Below are 22,848 nucleotides of genomic sequence, written 5' to 3' on the forward strand. Positions count from 1 at the left end.
AGAGCTGCCGTCCAGTTCGAATTTTGTTGGCAACACCGAATTTTGGAGAAAATATCTGTTTCACTACCATGTAGTGGGAAGAGAAGGCTAATAGGTCAATTTTCTATACCACCCACTAAGGCTTTTAAGCTCTTGCCTAAAGAATATGTAGAATTACTAAATGTTTTGTTCAGAATGTAGCTTTATATGCCTGAGTCGTGGGTGATCAGAAAGAAAGAAGGAAAATTTGGTTCTGGAGAAAGTTTTTCAATGGATAGAGATTTAAAAAAAAAAAAAAAAAAATTACGAAACGAGAATAGGAGAAAAATATAGATGCAATAAAAAGAAGACGGGAAATTGATTGGTGTACAACATAATACGTCGAAATCGTCTTCAGAAAACAATAATACAACAAAAAGTGATAAAACAGGTTTATGAGGTCTTCAAAACCAGTTTAGTTTCCTTAAAAAGCCGAAAAATCTGCTTTTTAGGGCCCACCACCAATATTTTCATATGAACCAATAAACTTTGTAAGAAACAATGAGTGCACATTTCAGTCCAATAGAAAAGTAATAGCTTAGTCAAAATAAGACATAATCAATGAGTCAAAACGCCTTAACTTTCTTTAAAACAAATAATACAATTATCACATAACACAAATTTGAAGTAACGTACAACAAACAAGACAGAGAAGACAAAACAAAGCATTAAAAACTTGGAAACTTATAATCGCTAAAGTGTCAATTCAACTACATGCTCGTGGAAACAAAATAATATTAGCTCGTAGATCCCGGTACAGACTACGTTATATGATATGCTGTTTTAATTCGGAGATAATTCAACCAACCCACAAGTGTAGCTGTCTGATGATGTAATGTTAGGAAGATACGAGGGAACGTTTATAATGCAATTAACTGACTTCGAGCATGGTCACATAGAAAGGATGTGAGAGATTGCGTACTGATTACACAAAATTTTCACTAGCGTAGGCATCGCGTGTCAATAGCGTATGCGTAATAGTGTTATGGGAGGCAAGGAGTTCCCACTACAGGTGTAGGTCCGTGGTCTGTTCTGGTATGAAAAATTCGAGTGATTCCAAAATGGTGGACGTAAAATCAAATGAAATTTCAAGCTCAACGTCGCACGATCATGCTTCTAGGCTAAAAGAGACGATAAAGATAATAAAGAATAAAATGGTGGAATGAAGAAAATAACACCGAGAAATTCCCGCATACGATTTTTATCCACTACAAAATTCACGTGGCACGCCCAACATGGTGAAAGTGTTCCAGTGTGCGCACGTTAATATTTACTCCGATATGTGTTAGTAATATCTACAGTAAAACCAACCGTAGCACTTAAATGTTTTTCAGTTAAATAGCTAATAAGAAAATTCTACTACACCTACTTTATTCTCCCCTTTGGTTTTGTTGACTGCTTACCTTAAAATTCTAAATGTTTACAAAGATCACCCTGAAAGTTTGTTCGGAAACTTATAAAATATTACGTACACTCATGTCCAAAATTATTGTCGCATGTCTATAAATATGTTGTTGCAGAAATATAATTTGATAACGAATTCGCCCAATATTTCTTACAATGTTAGTATGTGTATAATCGCCAAAGACATGTATGTGGCAAATTTCATGTCAAAAGAGCAGTAAATAAGAACAATAAAACGAAAATAAAATTTTCTTGTCCATTTAGTAACATTTTGTTTTACTCATTCCAGTTTTCGTATTTGTAATTCTTTTCCTATGAAATTTACCACAGATATACATTTCCCGATTATACACATAGTACCAGTATTAAAAGTACCCTGCAAAATCATTATCAAATTATATTCTTACAAGAAGAAAGTTATAGATATCACTAGTTAACAAATTTAAACTTTTTGTTTGTTACATGAGAAACATCACCTGATCTTAAAGGAACTTTTTGCGCTGAATTCGAATATGCACTCGGTTTCTCTCCATCACGTACAGTTTTCCCGTAACAGAGGGATTTTCGGGAAATTCCCTCAAAAATTTCCCTTTTTCAGATATTTTATTCCCCTAGCTCCTGTCCCCTTACATATAGTAACATAGAAATTATACCTAAGTATACCTTGATTTATATTTAATAAACCCTAAAAGTTTCGTAAAAATTGCTTTGTTCTTTCTAGAGAAATAAATATATTTATATGTATACTGTGTGCACTGTTTATTGCACCTGATAGTAATGCTTTCAGATCTCCTGAGTTGGGGTAAAAACGATTTGCTTTATCACTACAAACACAGACATAGAAATGAATATTTACAATAGTCAACAACACACTTGTATTGCTCTCTGTAAATTAAAAACGTGTATAAAAATAGAATGTACTTCCAACGTATATTTTTTTAAAACGTACAGTATATGTATATCTTAATACATATATATACAATTCTCCAAGTTTTTTCGTTTTGTTCATGAAATATGTTGTGATCTCAAGGTAGTTGGTATTTTATTAGGACTGCAGTGCGGTTACACGAAGTACCAATGTTTTTTATGTTTATGGGATAGCCGAGCTGATGACAAACATTAGAGTGAATTACGTACCTGGAGAATGCAACGTCAAATACGCTCCTTTGGTAGATCCTAATAAGATATTACTACCGCCACTTCATATCAAGTTAGGACTTATGAAAAACTTTGTCAAAGCCATGGACACATCTGGTGAAGGTTTCAAGTATTTGCGAGATAAGTTCCCTAACCTGAGTGATGTTAAGATTTCAGCGGGAGTGTTTATTGGTCCCCAAATTAGGAAATTAATGCTTGATGATAGCTTTGACAGCAAGTTAAACAGTGCTGAGCTAGCTGCCTGGACAGCATTTAAGTGTGTTGTGCGCAACTTTCTGGGCAATAACAAAGCTGAGAGTTACACAGAAATCGTACAGGACATGATACAGAAATACAAAGAGTTGGGTTGTAGGATGTCTTTAAAAATCCACTTTTTGCACTCCCACCTCAGCTTCTTTCCTGCTAACCTAGGTGCTCTCAGCGACGAATAGGGGGAAAGATTCCACCAAGATATAATGGCAATGGAGAAAAGGTACCAGGGACGATGGGATCCTTCAATGATGGGGGACTATTGTTGGGGTCTTGTTAGAGAATGCAACATTTCTTACAAAAGAAGGAAGTAGTGTACGTTTTTGTAACCCAATGGAAGTTTCATATATTGTGATAGTTTTGATTGTCTTTTCATGACCTTTTGGTACATTTGTATTATTGTTTATTGTAAATTGTCACACTTGTAAATTATATTGTATTATATTTTATATGTGTGTTTGTGGTAATAAAGCAAAACGTTTTACCTCAACTTAAGAGATCTGAAAGCATTACTATAAGGTGCAATAAACAGTACACACAGTATACATACAAACATATTTATTTCTCTAGAAAGAATAAAGCGATTATTACGAAACTTGGAGGGTTTGTTAAATATGAATCAAAGTATACTTAGGTATAATATCTATGTTAGTATATGCAAGGGGACAAGATCTTGGGGTGTAAAATAAACGAAAAGGGAAATTTTTGAGGGATTTTCCCGAAAATCCCTCTGTTACGGGAAAATCGTACGTGATGGAGAAAAACCGAGTGCATATTCGAATTCAGCACAAAAAGTTCCTTTAAGAACAGGTATTTCCTTTTATGTAACAAAACCTTTGTTAACTAGTGTATTCGACAATTATTTTGGACATGAGTGTACATTATTCGCCGGCGTATAAAAGGAACTTTCTTTTCTTTCTTTCAGAGAATAAGTATTTTTTAAAAAAAGGGTCTTATATACTGACACACATATTTTTATTATTTTAATTTAAATAGGTTTTCCGGATTATATTCTGTTGTTTGAGGTCTTCCTTCCGTTCTTATAGTGTACAACAGCATACAGTTCAGTAAGTCAGTAAATGCAGTTTAGACACCAATGCCCTATTTATCATTTCAATGTGTTTTTCTCTGCACGTGCATGCGCTATTGACATTTTCAGACAAGCAATCGACAATCTACATTTCTTTAAGTATTGGTGCCTCCATTCTTTCTAAAAATATCACTTTATATTAATGTGAAATAGTAATTATTTTATATAATACTAGCTGAAATACTCATTCTTCGCGCGGGGAGAATAGATTTATGGAGAACATTGGAACCCCTTACACTCCTTACGATAAATGGGGGTTGAATTTGGATTTAAATGACATCTGGAATGTCACTATTCATCTCAATGACTCAAAGAAGTATGGACTGGATACTAACATCGATTGTTTTCGATTATTTTTACGTCATTCCCTTCCCACTCTCATCCATCAACACCCCAAGCCAATGGAGATAAATTTAGACTAAGACGGCAGTAGGACTATTACTATTCATCTTAGTGACCCCGAAAACTATGTATTGGACCCTAATGTCGAACATTTTCGATTGTTTTTACGTCTCTCTCTTACCCCGCCCCAATGGGGAAAGAATTTGAACTCAGAAACGGATACAAGAGTGTCACTATTCATTATAGCGATCCTGAAAACTATGAATTGGACACTAATATCGGTTGTTTTTGATTACTTTTACACATCACCCTTTCTTTGTATTTCCAGATATTGTATAACAAATCATTAAAATCAGCGCAGCGGTGTAACGGTAGATAGCGGTGAAACATAACCGTCCGTTATGCCGAAAATGTATTGAATTGAATTTCTCTTTATTTCAGCAGGCGAGGTTCAGCCGAAGGCTGCTCTGCCACCTAACCCTTGTCATCATTACAAAGAAAAGAACGAAAAAAAAAATAATAAAGATACAAGATACAAATGTGCGAAGAACCTAAATTAAGGTTGGTTTAAAGGGACAAGTTTTGCCGATAGATGGCACTACAGTCTTCGTATCTCTCCCATGTATTTTTTTACTTTCGCGAAAATTCACGACTTCCCTTACAAATTTTAAACTAGAGATTTCAAATATTTAGAAAAGGAACTTTATAATCTATCGAAGGCAATAATCCGTGCCGATTTTTTATTTAGAATTTTCTTCATTGTTGAAATGGCTTGATTGTTAAAATGGTTATCTAAATCTTTAACAATGGATCTGTTTCAACAATAAAGAAAATTCTAAATAAAAAATCGACACGGATTGTTCCCTTTGATAGGTTATGAAGTTCCTTTTCTAAAAATTTGAAGTCTCTAGTTTGAAATTTGTAAGAGAAATTGTAAATTTTCGTGAAAGGTAAAAAATACGAAGATTGTAGTGACATCTATCAGCAAAACTTGTCTCTTTACACTAACCTTAAGCCAGGTGTACTCAAATACCAAAAATTATCAAAATCGGTGCAGGGTCTAGAAGGACTTACATTTACTTTTATTTATGTAAAAAAATATGCACTGAAAATACTTCTCCCTCAAAACTGAATACAGAAAATGGGGCATCTCTTATACGCTAGCAAATATGGTACATAGTCTCCGCAATATTCTAAAAATATTAAGTAATGACGGAGCCAATATACTTCATTTTTAGGATCTAATTCCTGACAAGTATAAGAAATAAAATAGTGCTACAATACCTCAAACTTATCTTCTTCTTCAAAAATATCACAGCTAAAATACAGTCCCATGTTAAAAATTTGTAGTACATAAAGAGTCACTAGGAGAACGAATATCTTTGAAGACGTCTGTTGAATCCACCATTTTGAGTAAATAGGTAAAAACAGCAGTCGAAGAACAGCCAAGCGAGTCACTTTCCACAGCCCGTGCTTGGGCTTCGCTTTAGGAAACGAAGACCCTGCAAGCAACAATAGTTCGAATAAAAAACACAATTCACATTAGATATGAAATGCAACGAACAAAGCAAGTTACTAAAAATATATAACTATGTTTCATACTTACGCATGGTTTTCCATTTACTCATTTACTAGAAAATACCTGGTGGAGTGTGCATATACGTAAATACAGGGTGTTTCAAAATTAATATCGGGATTTTAAGGCTTTTTAGAGCCTTTCTATTTAAACTGTGCCCCTTCTGGTGCTGCTGTCGATATATGATTTCCCGTACCTTCCTCGAAAGAGGAGAGACAAGCTGCTATGGCCGAGATCTATCAATTGTTGGATGCGGAAGTGCTGCCACAATGAATTATTTTATAGACTTTGCTGAGTTCTGTCTTGTTAGGCATTCTAAGTAGCCTACGATCGTTCGTCAAGACCAAACGACTGAATGACAAATTGGGAATACAGCTGAGGTCATTCGCTTCTTCTCCCTAAGCAAAGGGAAAGTTTCCTCCGTCAGAGGGTGGCGGGGTGAGGCCGAAGTATGTTTCGCATATTTTCCAAGGGCACACCTTAGATAGACAGGCTCTAGTATTTATTACAATTAACTTACAATTATGAATAATACATCAAATGAAAGAGCAACTCAATGAATAATACATCAAATGAAAGAGCAACTCAATGAATAATACATCAAATGAAAGAGCAACTCAAACAGTTTTGTACGCACGCATGGGCATGTACTGTTTATTCTGTCTGCCGTTAGAAAGCGCTAGTGGCAAAGATGGCGACTAGTGAGTAGAGACGTTTTTGCGTTTTATGTTTTGCAAAGACTGGATCTGTAGTTACAATGCAACCGTCTGTGTGTGGAGAATTTTAAGGAGACGCTTACAACTACGTCTGTATCGTTTGCAGTTGCTACAAGCCTTTGCAAATGAAGTGTTGCTGCATGACGATGAAGATTTTCTGGAGCATGTCATCTTCAGTGAAGAATCAACATTTCAATTACGTGGCAATATAAACACTCATAATGTTCGCACCTGAGGGTCACCAAATCCCCATGAGGTGACACGGTTGCAACGAGACTCTCCAAAATTGAATGTGTTTTGTGCCATGTATCAGCGGAAAGTTATGAGCCCTTCTCACCTATCGATTCAGTGTATACCGTGACGAATGATGCTCACATTGAACTCTTGTAGCAAAAACAATTTGAGTTGCACTTTCATTTGATATATTACTTATAACTGTACGATAAATGTAATAAATACTACAAAGCTTTAAAATCCCGATATTCATTTTGAAACACCCTGTATTTTAATATTACTAGTTTATGTTAACTGTCAAAGAGTAAATCAACATGCACAAGTTCTGCTATATATTTTGATCAAGTTAGGATGGTGAAAAAGTTATAACTGTTTTGACGTGTAAGTCATGGATCAATGTTGAGAAAAACACTGAGATCACATTTTTCCCTTAAAAAAAAGTACTTCTGAGCATGAACAATGACATGTTACATTCATAATAATAATGACATATTGATATAGATTTTAACGGATTAACATTAAAAATGAAAAACTAATTAATGAAAGTAAAAGTTGTCATAAAAAAGGTAATTTTTTTTTTTTTTTTTTTTGGTCACAGAATCAGCACCCTAAGAATGAGTTTTGTTCCGATTGTTATTCAATCTGTTCAAATCGGAAATAGTAATAATAATAATAATAATAATAATAATAATAATAATAATAATAATAATAATAATAATAATAATAATAATAATAATAATAATAATAATAATAATAATAAAAAAACGCTGATCGCATAATGGATAAAACGGATAGCAATATACAGTTTTTGGTATGGATTCAGTTCGCAATAATATGTTTTACCTCTGATTTAATTCCTCTAGTGTAACCGAAGAATATACAGAGGATTTATATGAGAGTAGGAATAGAGTATGTGGCCTAGATGTTGAAACAGAAAATGAAATAGGAGAGGATGATAAAGGGTTTAGTATTCTTCAGGATGAATTTGAAAAAAGCTATATCCGAGATTAGGGATGGAAAGACAACCGGGATAGAAAATATACCAATCGAATTCATTAAAAATATGGGAGACAAGGGAAAGAAAGAATTGTTCCGACTATGCAATGAAATATATGAAACAAGAGAGTAGCCGAAGACTTGGTGAATACGATCATGATACCGATGGCTAAGAAATCGAACCCAAAGAGATGTGAAGATTATGGAACTATTAGTCTCGTATCTCATGCAGCTAAAATTCTTGCTACGAATACTAAACAGAAGGTTGTATGGAACAACAAACGAAAAGGTTGAAGAGGAACAGTTTGGGTTCAGGAGAGGTAAGGGCAAAAGAGATGCAATTGGATTATTAAGGGTGATCGGTGAAAGTTTTATAGAAAAAGGGAAGAAGGTGTATGTTGTATTTATTGATTTAGAAATTGATTTCCGCATGAATTGGGAATTGTTGTTGCAAGTTCTAAAGAAGGCTGGGTTGGGATGGAAACATTGAAGACTCATAAGAAACTTATATATGAACAAAGAAGTAAGTGTTAGGGAAGGAAATGATAGAAGACAGTGCAATTGGTAGGGGAGTCCGAGATGGATGCTGTCTCTCGCCTACATTATTTAATATCTATCTAGAAGAGATAGTGAAAAAGAGCCTACAAAATGAAGACGGCATTTCAGTAGGAGGTAGAATCATTAGGTGTATACGGTTGACACTTGTTGCAGAATCTGAAGAGAAAATCAATAAGACGTTAGAAAACGTGAAGAACTGCTGTGAAGAACATGGGATGAAAATAAATGTTATAAAGACAAAAGCCATGGTGACTGGAACCAAGGGGTCTATGTCAAATATAGAAATAGGAGAGGAGAAAATAGAACAAGTCACTTGGGTAGCAATAATGATATGAAGTGTGAACGTGATAAAAAAAAAGCAAGGATATGAATGGCGAAAGAAATTACTATTTTGTGGGACCTTGAATAAAGAGTTGAGAAAAAAACTAATAAAATCCTTGGTATAAAGTGTGGTACTGTATGGGTCAGAAACATGGATGATACGCAAAAATGATCTGGAGGTTTCGAAATGTGGGTGTGCAGAAAAATGGAAAGAATTAGCTGGTCGAGCGGAAAACGAATGACAAGATGTTAGAAATGGTGGGGGAGAAAAGAACAAGAATATTATTAAGGAGGGGAAAAGAAACTGGTTGGGACATTGGCTAAGAAGGAACTGTATCATGAGGGACGTGCTAGAAGGTATGGTAGCAGGAAAAAGAGAGAGGAGCGAAGAAGACTGTAATTAATGGACGATATCAAAACAGAAACGGTTAGCGGAAGATGGTGGAGCATGGAAGCTTCTCAGTTGCGGCAAGTGACCTACCAATAAGGGCAGAATACCTATGGTGGCGGTGATAATGATGATGACTGCAACTGAAGTGATAGACATCAATGTCCATGTTCAGTTTCAATGTTAATGTCCATAGAACAAACTCAGTAAGAGAGAGCGTGTAATGATTTTTGATATAGATTCAGTGTCCGATGAGCAGATTCTATCTTTGATCTTATTCCCCTATTGCAACAGAAGTTATAGATAGATGTACTACTTTTAAGTTCAGGTATTGAATTCGAATAGTTTGGAAGTCTACCGTATTTTCATATTGTGAAACGAAATTCACTTGCTTTTACCATTTAATGTATAATTGGAACATTTATTCCAGTTATACCTTTATCGCAGTTCTTAACTCATGCTTGGAAGGCTTCGGCACAGAAAGATTAGCCAGTGCGTCTGAACCGTCCTAGGATGGTCTGCTTCACTTAGTCATCACTGTGAAAATGCTGACCTCCCAGGAACATTTTTAGGTTTCTGGACAGGTGAAAATCATTGAATGGTCCTTGATTGTGGAAACTTCAACTTTTTCTGTGCCGGTTAAAAACGGAAAGCTGTTTTGGAACTCAGTATAAATTCAGTTTTCGGAAAAGCAAATGGTTATGAATTATTACGTTTATTGTTCCTAATCATAAATAGCATACAGTTACAATTTCACGATAGGTTATGCCACGAGGTTATGTCAAAGATAAACTGTTCAAGGGACTGAATGTTCCCAAGAACGAGTGCTGGACTGCTGTGGAATAGGGTTGGAGGTCGTCGGTGACAAATGTACCATTCGGTGTACAAATCTTTAAAGCGCTTGCACCATACGAATGTCTTACTGTAGCTGAATGTCACATCACCGTCTCGTGACTGTCTTCTGATTTTATGTCCTCTTTTACTAAAAACGTTATCACATCGTGCAGTTTCGGACGTGAATGTTGAAATATTATTATTATTACTTCATATAAATTCTATTGCTTCGTTAAGTAAAGCTATGAGTACGTAAACGAGTATTTAATTTAAACAATGATCCGTGTATAGACAAATAGAAGATTGCAGCATAGCAGTCAAAATACAGTGTATCAACAAGGACTTTACAACTTCGAAAACTCCTATTGATTTATTCACTTATCTTACAGACATAGATTTGGTGTTATTTTGTAGCGAAATACATCAACTTTTGACTCACGTAGTACACTAGTTTAGAAACAAGCCACCAGCAATTGCTGCAAAGAAGGTTGCCTTTACTGGTCCCGAGCGTGCTAGCTGTGTGTTTTGATTTGAAGAATCCAAGTCTGCGACAACTATGCAATGTAATTTTCGTACAAAGTATGGTAAAGACTCTCCCAATAGGCCTACTATTTATCAGTGGCATATAAGTGTTTTATTGAAACTGGATGGTCCGTAAGACACAACAAATCTTCAGGTCGTCCCCGTACGTCTGAAAACTTTATAGAGCAAGTGAGACTTCAGATGGAATGGTGCCGCATCGTCAATGAGCCTCTTTAGGTATAAAGTTTAAAAAAAAATCTACAAAATGACACCAAAACCATGTCTGTCAGATCGATCGATCGAACAATCAATCAAATCAGAGATTTCAAAGTTGTAAAGTACTTTTTGATGTACCCTGTATAATTTGCCATCAAATCTACGCGCACTTACGTAAACAATTACAATTTTAAACCTTTACTAATAGTTCTCAACTTAGTTGACCATTGGTTGATCCCATGCCGGTAACGTTATTAGATATGGTACTCCTGTAACAATATATAAAAGAAACGAATACATAAAGCAAAGCACAAGCACAAGAGATGAACTTTTTCTATCAATTTTACAACTTGAAGTATGGACAAAAGAAATCTCAACTTACCTCTGACCAAATCCAAATCGATCAGCTCTGTTTTCAACTTGGCTGTTTTCTTCGGAACGTGAGTCAATCCATGTAAAATCCTCTGCTCAACAGTTCGCTCCCATTGTTGCTTATCGTATGTACCTATCTTCTTCTGATACCTGAAACAAGACACACATCATTACTTACATATTTAATTTTCGAACATTTAACTGCATTATTTTCAAACACATTGCATTGTTTGCTTAATCTATTTCTGAAGCGTTAGGTTTTCCGACAAATGGATGGAAAAGAAAACGTAAGTCGGGGCTTACAGTAAAGATGTATCGTGTTTCTGCGCGACCACGAATTGATACTAGGACGGTAGTCCTGCACTATACACAAGCTAAATACGCAGCGTATGAAGGGTATGCCAAAGCCTCTTTTCAATAGCTTACAATAGGCTCCTTTTCAAATTTATATTTTCTCATTTAGAACAATCATTTCAGTAGTACTAAATTAAATTTTGTACCGGAAGAAACACTTATTGCTTCTAAGTTTTAGAAAACACTTTTGTATGCAATAATTTTGACACTAATCACGTGGATTGCATTTTTCCTCCCTCTTCTAAACTGTGGGGCTTCCCATAACCAGCTTCTCTTTGCTACGCCACTGAATACATCTAAATTTCCTCTAATTCGTGCACGTATACACTACAGCGCCGCGCTAATGTGTCCAGATGCGTTGAGTTGAATATCTTCGATGCGCGTCCTCGTTGTTAGCGCCGCGTTTTTAGCGTCCGTATAGTTAGGCCTTATATCTATCCGGTGGAGAGTCAAATCTTAAGTTTTACGTCCCACAGTTATGCCGCCTAGACTTAAAGGAGACGGTGGTGATGAGAAATGAATGAAATGGTGGAATGAAGAAAGTGGGAGGAAACGGAAATTTCTTCAGGTTAAATCTTGATCATTGTTCTCCTCTACAAGTTATTTTCATTCTTCTTCTTGAAAGTGTAATATGCCATTACAGTCTAATGTGATTATGTTTTTAATAGGAGGGTGCCCGAATTTTTTTGCACCGACTGTACCTGACGTTTAACAAAAATTTCTGGCTGTTCATATAATTCGTAATATTGTTCGTTATTCTATTTCAAATTAACATGGAAAAACTGTAAAAAATTTCATTAGGAATTATAGCTTTGGGAATCAATATCTTTATTTATATTTAAATCAGTTATAAGTCTTGTATATGGATGTGTAAATGGATTATTACAATTCTTACGGTGTCAGTGCTATTTGAAAACATAGGTCCACTATTGGACGGAACTTTCAGATTAAATAACCAATCTAAAATTCGACAGAATTTTCAGGACCACCCTTCACCTCTCTTTTAGATACCTAGGTCCCTCTAAAAACTAGTTTAATCCAGATTTTACCAAATTTTATTCGTTTCAAAGCCCCACCGCCAAAAATGCTTTGTTTTGATTGGATGATAAACCCACGCTATGATATTAGGGCGCAATTATTTCCATTCCATGCCGGGAAGTGTTACTGAAGACACTAGATTCTGATCGTCTAGCTTAAAAAGTCGAAAAGTAGCTAGAAAAGCTGCAAACAAGGTAATATTTGGGATTTTATTAACATGTACAATCACTGGAAGTCTTGAGGAGCCATGAACTATTAAATTTCATAGTAAAACTGGACTAAAAAAGCTGAAATAGTAAGTGCAATATAGTGACGCCATGATTGCATCCACCGATCGCTATGGACAGGATTCCGAAGTAGTGTGATTTCCGTTTTCCTTTTCCTAAAACCGGTTCTGAAGATCAGTGTTTTCCCCTGATATTTTACACCTTCCAATTTTCCTGCTAATTGAGGGTTACAAGACCTGTCCATTATAGATTTGTTTATGTAGGTAGCGAGTGATTTTTTTTAACATACATGGCGGTATTTAATTTCGTTGTAGTTAGAATAGTAATCATAATGCACGTGTAAATTTACAGTAAGGGCTCCTATCTGACTCCCAAATTGGGAGTACGGCTTCCAGCGGGATGAGTTGAACATGTAGTTTGTTCCGGGTTCCTGCCCCTTCAGGGCAGGGGTCCTATTGTTAGCTAATACTTCGATACGTCCCCTCGGGGCATTGATTAAACAGGTTGATTTTAAGAATGTGATTTAGTAAATACAAGGGCCAGTTGGCCCTGTTCCTTTCTTTCCCTTTCCTTTCGAGCCGATTTAAAATGGTAAAATCTGAATGTTGTCTGTGTATATTTATTAGTATAACATGTATTAATGATAGTGATGATTGGTGTGTATTGGCATGATGTGTCTTGTAGTTTAAGTAGTATGTGTATATTTGTAATGTAGTATCAGTGGTAGTGGTAGTTAAGCGATGAAAGAGTGTGTGAGATAATTAAATATGGACAGTGTAGTATTTACTATGCGATAAATTGTTTATTATTCCGTCATTAAGTGAACTCATACACAATATTTAAAAGTGAACGTAATGTAGTACAATAATTCCGTGTACAAGGTCACATTCAGTTGTTCAAGGGTTGATTATATCGTCGCTAGCCCTAGTGTCAAAAGTCAGTACTAACCGCCATTCGCATGTCGATGTTCTTAGTGATTTAGTTTCCGTGAAATTGACCTTTCTTTTCGAAATAAAACCTAGAAGGTATAATTCACAGCCTATATGGATGTACAGGTAGGTCAAGTGACCCAAAATTAATATATCCTGAAAATTTCAACATTCTGCTTAGTCTAGAAATCGAAATATTTAAGTAAATAAACTATACGTAATTTTTTAACAGAAGTCGGGCGATATGATGCTAGTTCTTCGCTTTGAAATTATATTAAATGTTCATTTTTTTCTTAGTGGCTGCAGAATTTCATTGTTGCTGCAGAATTTCATAAACATTAAATATTATCGCAGATAATTCTATTCTCAGTGAACATACGTAGGACTTTTTTTTTCTTAATAAAGCTACCAGGTATTACATAGTATTGTGTGTGTGGTGAAAGAGTCTTGAGTTCGAGTGAGGTTGTCGTGCGGTGATCGGAATGGGAAATGTTTGTAGTGATTATAGATTTTAAAGTGTTATGATGAAATGTGTATATAGGCTGGGCGTAGATAGAGGAGACAGGGTGTTTGTAAAATATAGCGTCGTAGTGAATGAAAAGAATGATGATATGAATATAATATGAATATTAATACGAATATGAATATGAAAGTGTATGAATATTGTAGTAAATGAATATAGAAGATAGAACACCCATATAGTTAAATATATAGTAGCCCAGTGAGTACTTCGCCGCGTGTTGATATATAGATATTGAATAGATACGTGTAGCTACAAACATCTCAGGTTCTGACCCCTGCACCATAATATCACGCGGACCGGAGGGCGATATATAGTCGGACTATGGTAATGCTTTGTAGTTTGATGGGTTATAGTAATAATCAACCATAGTAATACCATCTGATAGAATGGGTAGCATCATATAATCGCTGACTAGACATATCGAATAATAAATTGTGAAAAGACAGTAGTAGTTATACATCAGCGCTGTAGTGAATTATATTTTCTGGTCGGTTTTAAAAAAATAGAATATCCTGCTCTGTGAGATTTTTTTTTCTTCACGTTACCTACTCGGGCTAGCTTACAATGTTTATAAAGGCGACAGCTCTGACAGGGTTACAGAATCAAAACAATTAGTTATTGAAATTTATTTTCCGTACCCGGGCATCGACCTCTCCCCCCTTGAATATTTTCGTTTTCTTTTCTTAGTTTTCAAACTAGATAGTGATGGAAATTAATCGATGCCTCAGAATTTAGCGCATTCTGCGAAGGGGAGCTATCGGTGAGGTTTGGCCATAGAAATCACCGATCCAAAATTCAGTTTATTTAATTTTTTTTTTATTTTGGCAAATCACTAATTAGGGATATCTTAGCTATTACTCTAGTTTCATTACTGTCCTTGAACCTTCTTAGTTCTTCTGAGGGGTCGAATATTCTTTTTCCTTACTTAGAGATTTCAAAATTGGGGACGCAGTTACCTGGTCCCTTCCCCCTCTCCCTTTATCCTGCTGGTCTGGGCCGGATACGGGGATCGGATTTCAATCTTACAAGCAAATTCTTGTGGGATTGGGATCTGATGGACACAGAACTTGCATCCTTGGCAGCAGGGCCTCCCTCCTAGTTTACGTATTTAAGTAAACCACCCTCTTTCGGCATATGTGAATATTTTGGCTATGAGTTGTTATATATTTAAATTCGATCACTCTTCTGTGTAGTGAGTAGTACTTTAATCTTTCTCCTTTCGTTGGCGCCGCTTTCTCTCTCTTGTCTCTTCCTTCTTACTTCGAGATTTTTTTAAATTTCAACCTCCCCCCCCCGATTTTTTTTTGAACTTGTTGCTTACGATTTATTTAACGTACAACTCTGATCTGAAATTACCAGCTGAGACGTTGCAAGACACGATTCATGGATAAAGTAGATATTGATTGGGTCCTCCATCACATTTTGACCTATCGCCGAAATGAACAAAGACTTCATATTTGACGACACTTCAATTACGTTTTTTTCACCGTCGTCCCTTTAAGTTTTTTTTTAATCCATTGGTCACTTTCCTTTCAGTTTTGGTTTTCGATTACCTTGTAGTTGATCTGGGCCCAGAAATTGTATTTTGAGTTATCTATTTATATCTTTAGGAATGTTCTGTGTTACGTGCCTGCCTCACAAAGTTTTTTTTTTTCATTATTTAAGCACGAATTGATTATATAAAAGCTAAAATTTATAGACGCGCGGTATCAGATAAAAAATTCAATTCTTTTCAAATGTAATGTTGGAAGTCATTTGTTTTCTTGGACAATGTTGCAACCTTTTCAAAAAATTTATTGTTGGGGTGATTAATTTAAATGTGTGCGCATTTATTATAAATATATATATATATAGAGAGAGAGAGAAATGAATACGTCGAAATGTATATGTAATTAGTATGTGAATATGATTTTAAAGTAAAAGTATGATATTAAATGTATTATGAATATATGTAAGAGCGCTCGTGTCTGTCCCCCTAAACGTGTATTGGTTGCTATAGTTTACCAGTGAGTTTTCCGACGAATTTAAGAATGTAGATATTGTCAAGAATACCGCCGTGCACTCAAGTAATTTTCCTTTTCTTCTGAATCGATGTAAATAATAACCTCTGTAATTATGTAATGGCATGTATTGAAAAGTAACGGCAGGTCTAAACGTAACCCACATCATAACGAATATTATCCCTGAACAACTAACCTAAAATCATTGTGGAAAGTGCACCTTGAATCCTTCTCACCTGCATATGTATCCTATGACTTGACCAGTTTTTTTTCTATCCTCAATTTGAACCATCATACTCCGTACACCTGTGGAAGATCGTTTTTTTTTTTTAATCCGAACCGTGTATACATATATACAAAAGTGATCTAAAGGAAAGGTCTCATGACGTGTCCCAGTGTTGGATAAATAACTTGAAATTATTCAATTAATAAGGTTGGAAATGGACCGTCTAAGAGGAGAAACATCCTCTGGTGAAAGTGATTTTTTCGAAATCCCTAGATGGGTATAAACGTAGCAGTGTGCGATTGCAGATATAAACTGTTAAGAGCTACAAACCAAATATAGTCGATGAATGGTTTTTGTAAACCACTAGTTATATATATATATATATATAGATATATACACAAACTAAGTTAAATGGAGCGAAATGTTTTGGACACTACGACTAGTGCGTGATTTGTGATTTGAACGCTCAAAATTATTAATATTTTATTGATCAATGTGAGGTAGAGACTCATATAAGTTCTAATACACCTAAAAGTTTTTTTTTCTTTTCTCTTTGTCCAATTTTTTTTTAAGTGAAATAAGTGTCTTTTTTGCGTATGTCGCAAATCATAATTTTGCTTTAGCATGCCTAAGATATGATACATGTAATTATATTTTTTTTTTCCCTTTTCTTTCCATTTGTCAATATGATTGAATATACAAAAATTTACTAAAATATAACACTATGTACTCTATTAATATATAACCAAGAACTTGTGCTTTTAATATTTTCTTCATAATTACTTGTTTTGTCTTTTCTTTTCACTATGAATGTAATAAACTATTTGTACCCTTGTAGCTATTTGATTTTCCTTTAAACATATATACACTGTCCTGAGTGAGTGAGCGTGTGAATGCATGATAGATTTAATTTAAGTAATTTTAGTGATATCATTTGTCATATTAACATCTGTAATATATGTGTCATGTTTTAATAGATGTGTTAAGGTAAATAACCTAGGTCATGAAGGACCGATACTAATGGTTTAAATCGGCTCTTGGAGTGAAACAAAAATAGCAGGATGAGCCTAAATATGACATCTTTCTTCCAGGAAGTTAAAATTCTTATTGATACGATACATAAATTTATATTGAGGTTATAAGTTTGATTTTGTTTTTTTTTTCCTCTTGGCTAATTCATATGTGTGGTCGATCCTAGAGAACAGAGTTCAGATGCTGGATGGTTATCAATCACCGGTTGGAATAACAGTACAAAGAATGATTTCACCTTTCTCGTTTCCAGGTCTAGGCCTGGGCAATCCCACGGTCGTGGTGCCTGGAGCTAGGTCTGGGTGGTATGAGGGAACATGTGTCTATTCCGAAGCATTCCAAAATTGATTAGTCGTTAATAACATTTAGAATGATTCATCTTTCAACGACTTTCCCGACCTTTTACTATATTTCCGGAACTATCCAGTAATCTGTTTCTTATTAAAATACCCTATTTCTTTTCTTTCTTCTTTTCCTACCTCCTTCTTTTACCCTTCTACTTTCTTCTCCTTCTTTTCTATTTCTAAATGAAAGAAAACGGAGTCATGATTGAGAGTAGTCGCTATTGGCACGGTCAATAAGTTGTTTAGATGAGTTTTCTTCGGGAGTCCGATGTGGAATAATTAACAATAACAAGAAAGTTTATTGGAATTTACTTTATTGGGAAATAATCTGGATTTCAATCAGTAGGTGATGTTTCGTAATCGTCCTCGTTAAAGAGAATTAATTTTAGCGACTCCTCTACATTGCTCTTTTCTTCGTTTACTACTACTTTTTTTTTTTTTCGTTTTCTTTCAAAAGTAAGTACAATGCAAAATATTGTACTTAAAATAGGCAGTTGTTATGATGAAACGAAGTAATGGATAACTGTGCAGTGTTGCTATACCAAAACAAAATTTCAGAGAATCAACTATCACAGTTCATATAAATCTACCTCTGGCAAAAGAGTCTATGAGCCCGGTAGATCCTTCGTCAGGAGAACGTATCAATTAACCACTGAATATTTATAGCTTGTTAATGACTTGTTTGCTTTCAGCTAAATAGAAAGTGAGTACAGAAGAACACAATGCATCCTTCGCCATTAAAATAAAAAAAAAAAAAAAAGTATGTGGAACTAGCGTCATTATTTACTAACGGACGCTATAGAATACGTATCTCATAAATAAATAGGCATTCACCTTGGGTTAACTTCCACAGTTGGTCGTCCGTTTCTAGCAACATTTTGAAAATTTACCAGGAAAAAATGGATAATTTGCCTCTTTGTGCGCTCGATAATACGTAAGGTGAGATTTTGGGTGCATATTGGTATTATTAATAAATATTATAAATTTATGAATTGTTAAATTGCAAATTACAATATATATGCTTGAGTTGTGGTGTGGAGGTGAAGTATCCCAAAGATTGCGCCCAAATCAGGACAGGAGGGGTCCAAGTACACAAATGCACTATAACCGGATACTTACTTCTTGTAAATCATAAATAAATAAATAAATGTAAGAAGTCTGAACTCATACACTTGTTTATTTTGAAAAACAACTTTTACATATTCAATGTAAATTAATACCACTGCTTAATAGACAGATATGTGAAGTGGTCAGTAATACAGGGTTCCTAATGACCTGTATAAATCTATTTGCCTGACCTTTGGCAGGAAATTCCCTGACTTTCATGGCAGGTGTCGGATGACGTTGACATATAAATAAGGAATAAAATAACGGTGAATATTTATATATAAGAACATTTATTCTATAGAGACAAATAGTAATCAATTGTTCATACGTACATTCCACTTACCTCCCATAAATAGGTATTATTATGTTTGGCTAAGCTGAAATTGGTGTACAATTAATGTTAGAAAAAAATATGTTTTATAAAATTTCCCTGACTTTCCCTCATTTCTAGTCTTTTTCCATGAGATTTCCTGACCTGCACCATTTCCCCTGACTTCCCTCACCAGTAGGAACTGTAATACATATGCACATATAGGCAATGTGGTAAACAGTGTTGTAACCTTAAGGGTATGTCTGCATTAATTCAGATATACCCGTAAGAGGAAAAACTATGATGTTTAATGTGAGTGTTTGTATCCTCGTTTGTCAAGTTAATGTCTGTGTGAAAATAAACATAATGGATATGGATCATCTAAGCAGGGTATCTAATTTTACCAACTTATTATTTAATAGTTTGAATGAGTGTTTTAAATACAAGTAAAGTTTGACTTTAACGTCCCGTTCAGCAGCGAGGATATATGAGACATGAACCTACTGATAAACGTGGAATTCGAACCACATAAGCTCCCACCGGGAATCGAACCTTGGTCTCCTACGCCAAAGGCGCGTACACTAACCGCTTAGCCACGAAGGAGCTCTACAAGAACCAGTAAATACTATCTCACAACCTATAAATAAAATCGTTAAGATTCGCGTCCTGTTTCTTACCTTATTGTGAGTTAAAAGAAACGATTTAAACTACGATCGAATAATTTTTAAAATAACTGGTGGGTGATGTGAGTATATAACAGAAGATTAAACCAAGTTACCGGTATTTTATTTTTCAGAAAGTTTGAGATTCTTACGTAACTTTGTGCGAGGAATCGATTGATGCTGATTTCGATTCCTAGAGGTGACCGCATCAAGGTCAAATCGACGGCCAAATAGTTGAAAGCTTTTAAACGGAATTTCGAGCTTGTGCATGGACTACTCGCTAATCCTATGCCACTATACTTGTTTCCAACACTGAAGGTCGGGAAGACAACACATTTTCACTATTAGCTCAGGCCAAGTGAGTCGGCTCACCTTGAGTCAGATTAGAAAATGAAGTTTAACGATTACACTAAAGCTGTCGAATAAGCATTGTTGGCTCGAACAGTAAATCTTATAGCAAGAAAGGCAGAGAAAAAAGACAAATTGACTATTCAGTTATTTTGAATGGTTTCACTATTTATTGCCGTGTAACGTGGGTTGCTGTCACCACGGCATGGCGCGACCTCAGGTTGCGGATCGAGGAGAAGGCCTCTAGATATAGAGGTTAGCTGCGAATATACTGAGTAAGCAGTCGCGGACAGACAAGGAGTGGTCCTCCAGCTTCGGGGTTTGGGTAAGGCTAACAACCTCATCCTGTAAAAAAAACATTCACAGAAGCCTCGGACAAGGACTGATAACTTGGCACGACCTCAGGAGAAGAAAATGGACATCGGATTTGCAACAAGGAATATTAGAAGTCCTTATAGGGCAGGCGCGTTAAAATCCGTAACCAGATGTGTTAGAGAAATACAGGATGGACCCAGTAGGAGTTCAGGAAGTTAGGTGGGAAAGGAAGTGGAACTGTGAATTCCGGAAATTTTACGTTCTTTTACGGGGAAGGAAATAAAAATAATCAATTAGGGACAAAATTTTTCGTTCACAAGCGAATATCAGCAATTAAGTGGGTTGAATTTGTCACTGACAGACTTTCCTTCATTACTCTTTAGGGTCCGTGACGTGATATTATTGTTTTAATGTACATGCCCCAACAGAGGATAAGGATGACAATATAAAAGAGTTTTTACGAAGAAGTGGAACGGATATTTGATGAACTCCTGCGATACCATATGAAAATTCTATCAGGGGATTTCAACGCGAAGGTAGACGAGAGGATACTTTCAAGCCGATTATAGGGAACGAAAATCTGCATAAGGAAAGTAATGACAACGGTGTTAGACTCGAACTTTGCAACATCCAAAAACCTTATCGTGAAGAGTACAAAATTCACACATCGCGACGTTCATAAATACATCTGGACCTCACCAGACGGTAAAACACATAACCAAATTGATCACGTTTTAGTAGATAGAAAACGATCTAGTACAATTGATGTCCGGTCATTTAGAGGGGCTGATTGTGACAATGATCCTACCTGGTAGCAGTGATAATAAGAGAGAGATTATCGTTGAATAAAGGAAATATTCAATGTCTGAAAACGGAGAGATTTAATTTAAAGAAATCAAAAGAGAGCCAGGTAAGAGAAGAATACCAGACTGAAGTTTCGAATAGATTCTCGGCTTTAGAAGATTCGGAGTGCACTAGTGTTCAAGATACTTGAATTAAAATTAAAGATAGCATTAAAATTTCAGCAAAAGAAAAATTGGGACACGCGAAAATAAGTAGGAACAAACCATGGTTCGACCAGGAGTGCATTAAACTAGCAGAGAAGAGAAAACAGGCAAAATTACGTTGGCTACAAAATCCAAATGAAATAACTATACAAAATTTCGTACACATCAGGCAGGACACTTCCAAAACTTTTAGAATAAAGAAACGCGATTTTCTGAAAGCTAAAATTAAGGAACTTGAAGATAATTGTAAAAATAAGAGCATTCGGGACATGTATAAAGGAATCAACGAAATTTAAGAAAGGCTATCAACCTCGTGCTTATATATTAAAAAAATCTGACGGTACAGTTCTCACTGATACGGATATCATCTTAAATAGGTGGAAAGATTTCTTTGACGATTTGCTTAACACGCAGCCAAAAACTAATGTGCGTGGAGAAAGGGAGATACACACCGCAGAACCGTATATTCCAAAACTCAACCGAATAGAAGTAGAAATCACTATAAAGAAATTAAAGAAACATAAATCTCTGGGTGTAGACGAAATTCCGGCTGAGTTAATTTTAGCTGGAGGCGAAAAATTATGGAACAAGATACACAAACTCATTCTCCTTACCTGGAACAAGGAAGAATTGCCACAAAAGTGGAAAGAATCAATCATTGTTCCAATCCACAAGAAAGGCGACAAAACTGACTGTAATAATTATCGAAGCATTTCTCTTCTGTCAACATCCTATAAAATCCTCTCAAACATTCTATTAACAAGATTGACCCTATACGCAGATGAAATTATTGAAGATTATCAGTATGGATTTAGACGAAATCGATCAACTATCGACCAAATATTTACCATTCGCTAAATACTCGAAAAGAAGTGGGAATACAGTAGCCCGGTACATCAACTATTTATTGATTTTAGAAAGGCCTACAATTCGGTTAGGAGAGAAACATTGTACAACGTTCTTACCGAATTTGGAATACCGAAAAAGCTAATTAGATTAATTAAGGTATGTTTAAATTAATCCCAAAGCAAAGTCCGTGCAGGAAAACTTTTGTCCACGAGCTTTCACGTCGAAAATGACCTGAAAGGAGATGCGTTGTCGCCATTATTATTGAACTTTGTCCTGGAACACGCTATAAGGAAAATCAAAGATAGCAACGAGGACCTAGAGTTGAACGGTATTCACCAGGTTATGGCACATGCTGATGATGTAAATTTAATAGGGGATGATAGGAGAACAATAGAAAGAAATGCAGAGGTCTTATTAAACGCTTGCAGGGACATGAGTTTAGAAGTAAATGCAGAGAAAACTAAATATATGGAAGTGCGTCGGGACCGTAATGCGGCAAATGATGGATTCGTTAAAATATTAAATAATACCTTTGATAAAGTGGATGCTTTCAAATATCTAGGATCAATACTAGCGGACGAAAATC

At 35.4% G+C, this 22,848-nt stretch overlaps 1 protein-coding gene across 1 annotated transcript in view; it reads right to left on the bottom strand.

Annotated features, from left to right (window-relative positions):
• Positions 1-22,848, bottom strand: part of phtf (putative homeodomain transcription factor) — a 119,540-nt gene that overhangs the window by 91,215 nt on the left and 5,477 nt on the right. The window contains exons 3-4 of the mRNA XM_081756487.1: positions 11,005-11,144; positions 5,546-5,763 (exon numbers count right to left, since the gene is read on the bottom strand). Of these exons, the coding sequence (XP_081612613.1) occupies positions 5,546-5,763; positions 11,005-11,144 (358 nt within the window). The remainder of the gene's footprint in view (positions 1-5,545; positions 5,764-11,004; positions 11,145-22,848) is intronic.

Source organism: Thermobia domestica, chromosome 4, assembly GCF_964235325.1.
Source record: "Thermobia domestica chromosome 4, izTheDome1.hap1.1, whole genome shotgun sequence".
Lineage (NCBI taxonomy): Eukaryota > Metazoa > Arthropoda > Insecta > Zygentoma > Lepismatidae > Thermobia > Thermobia domestica.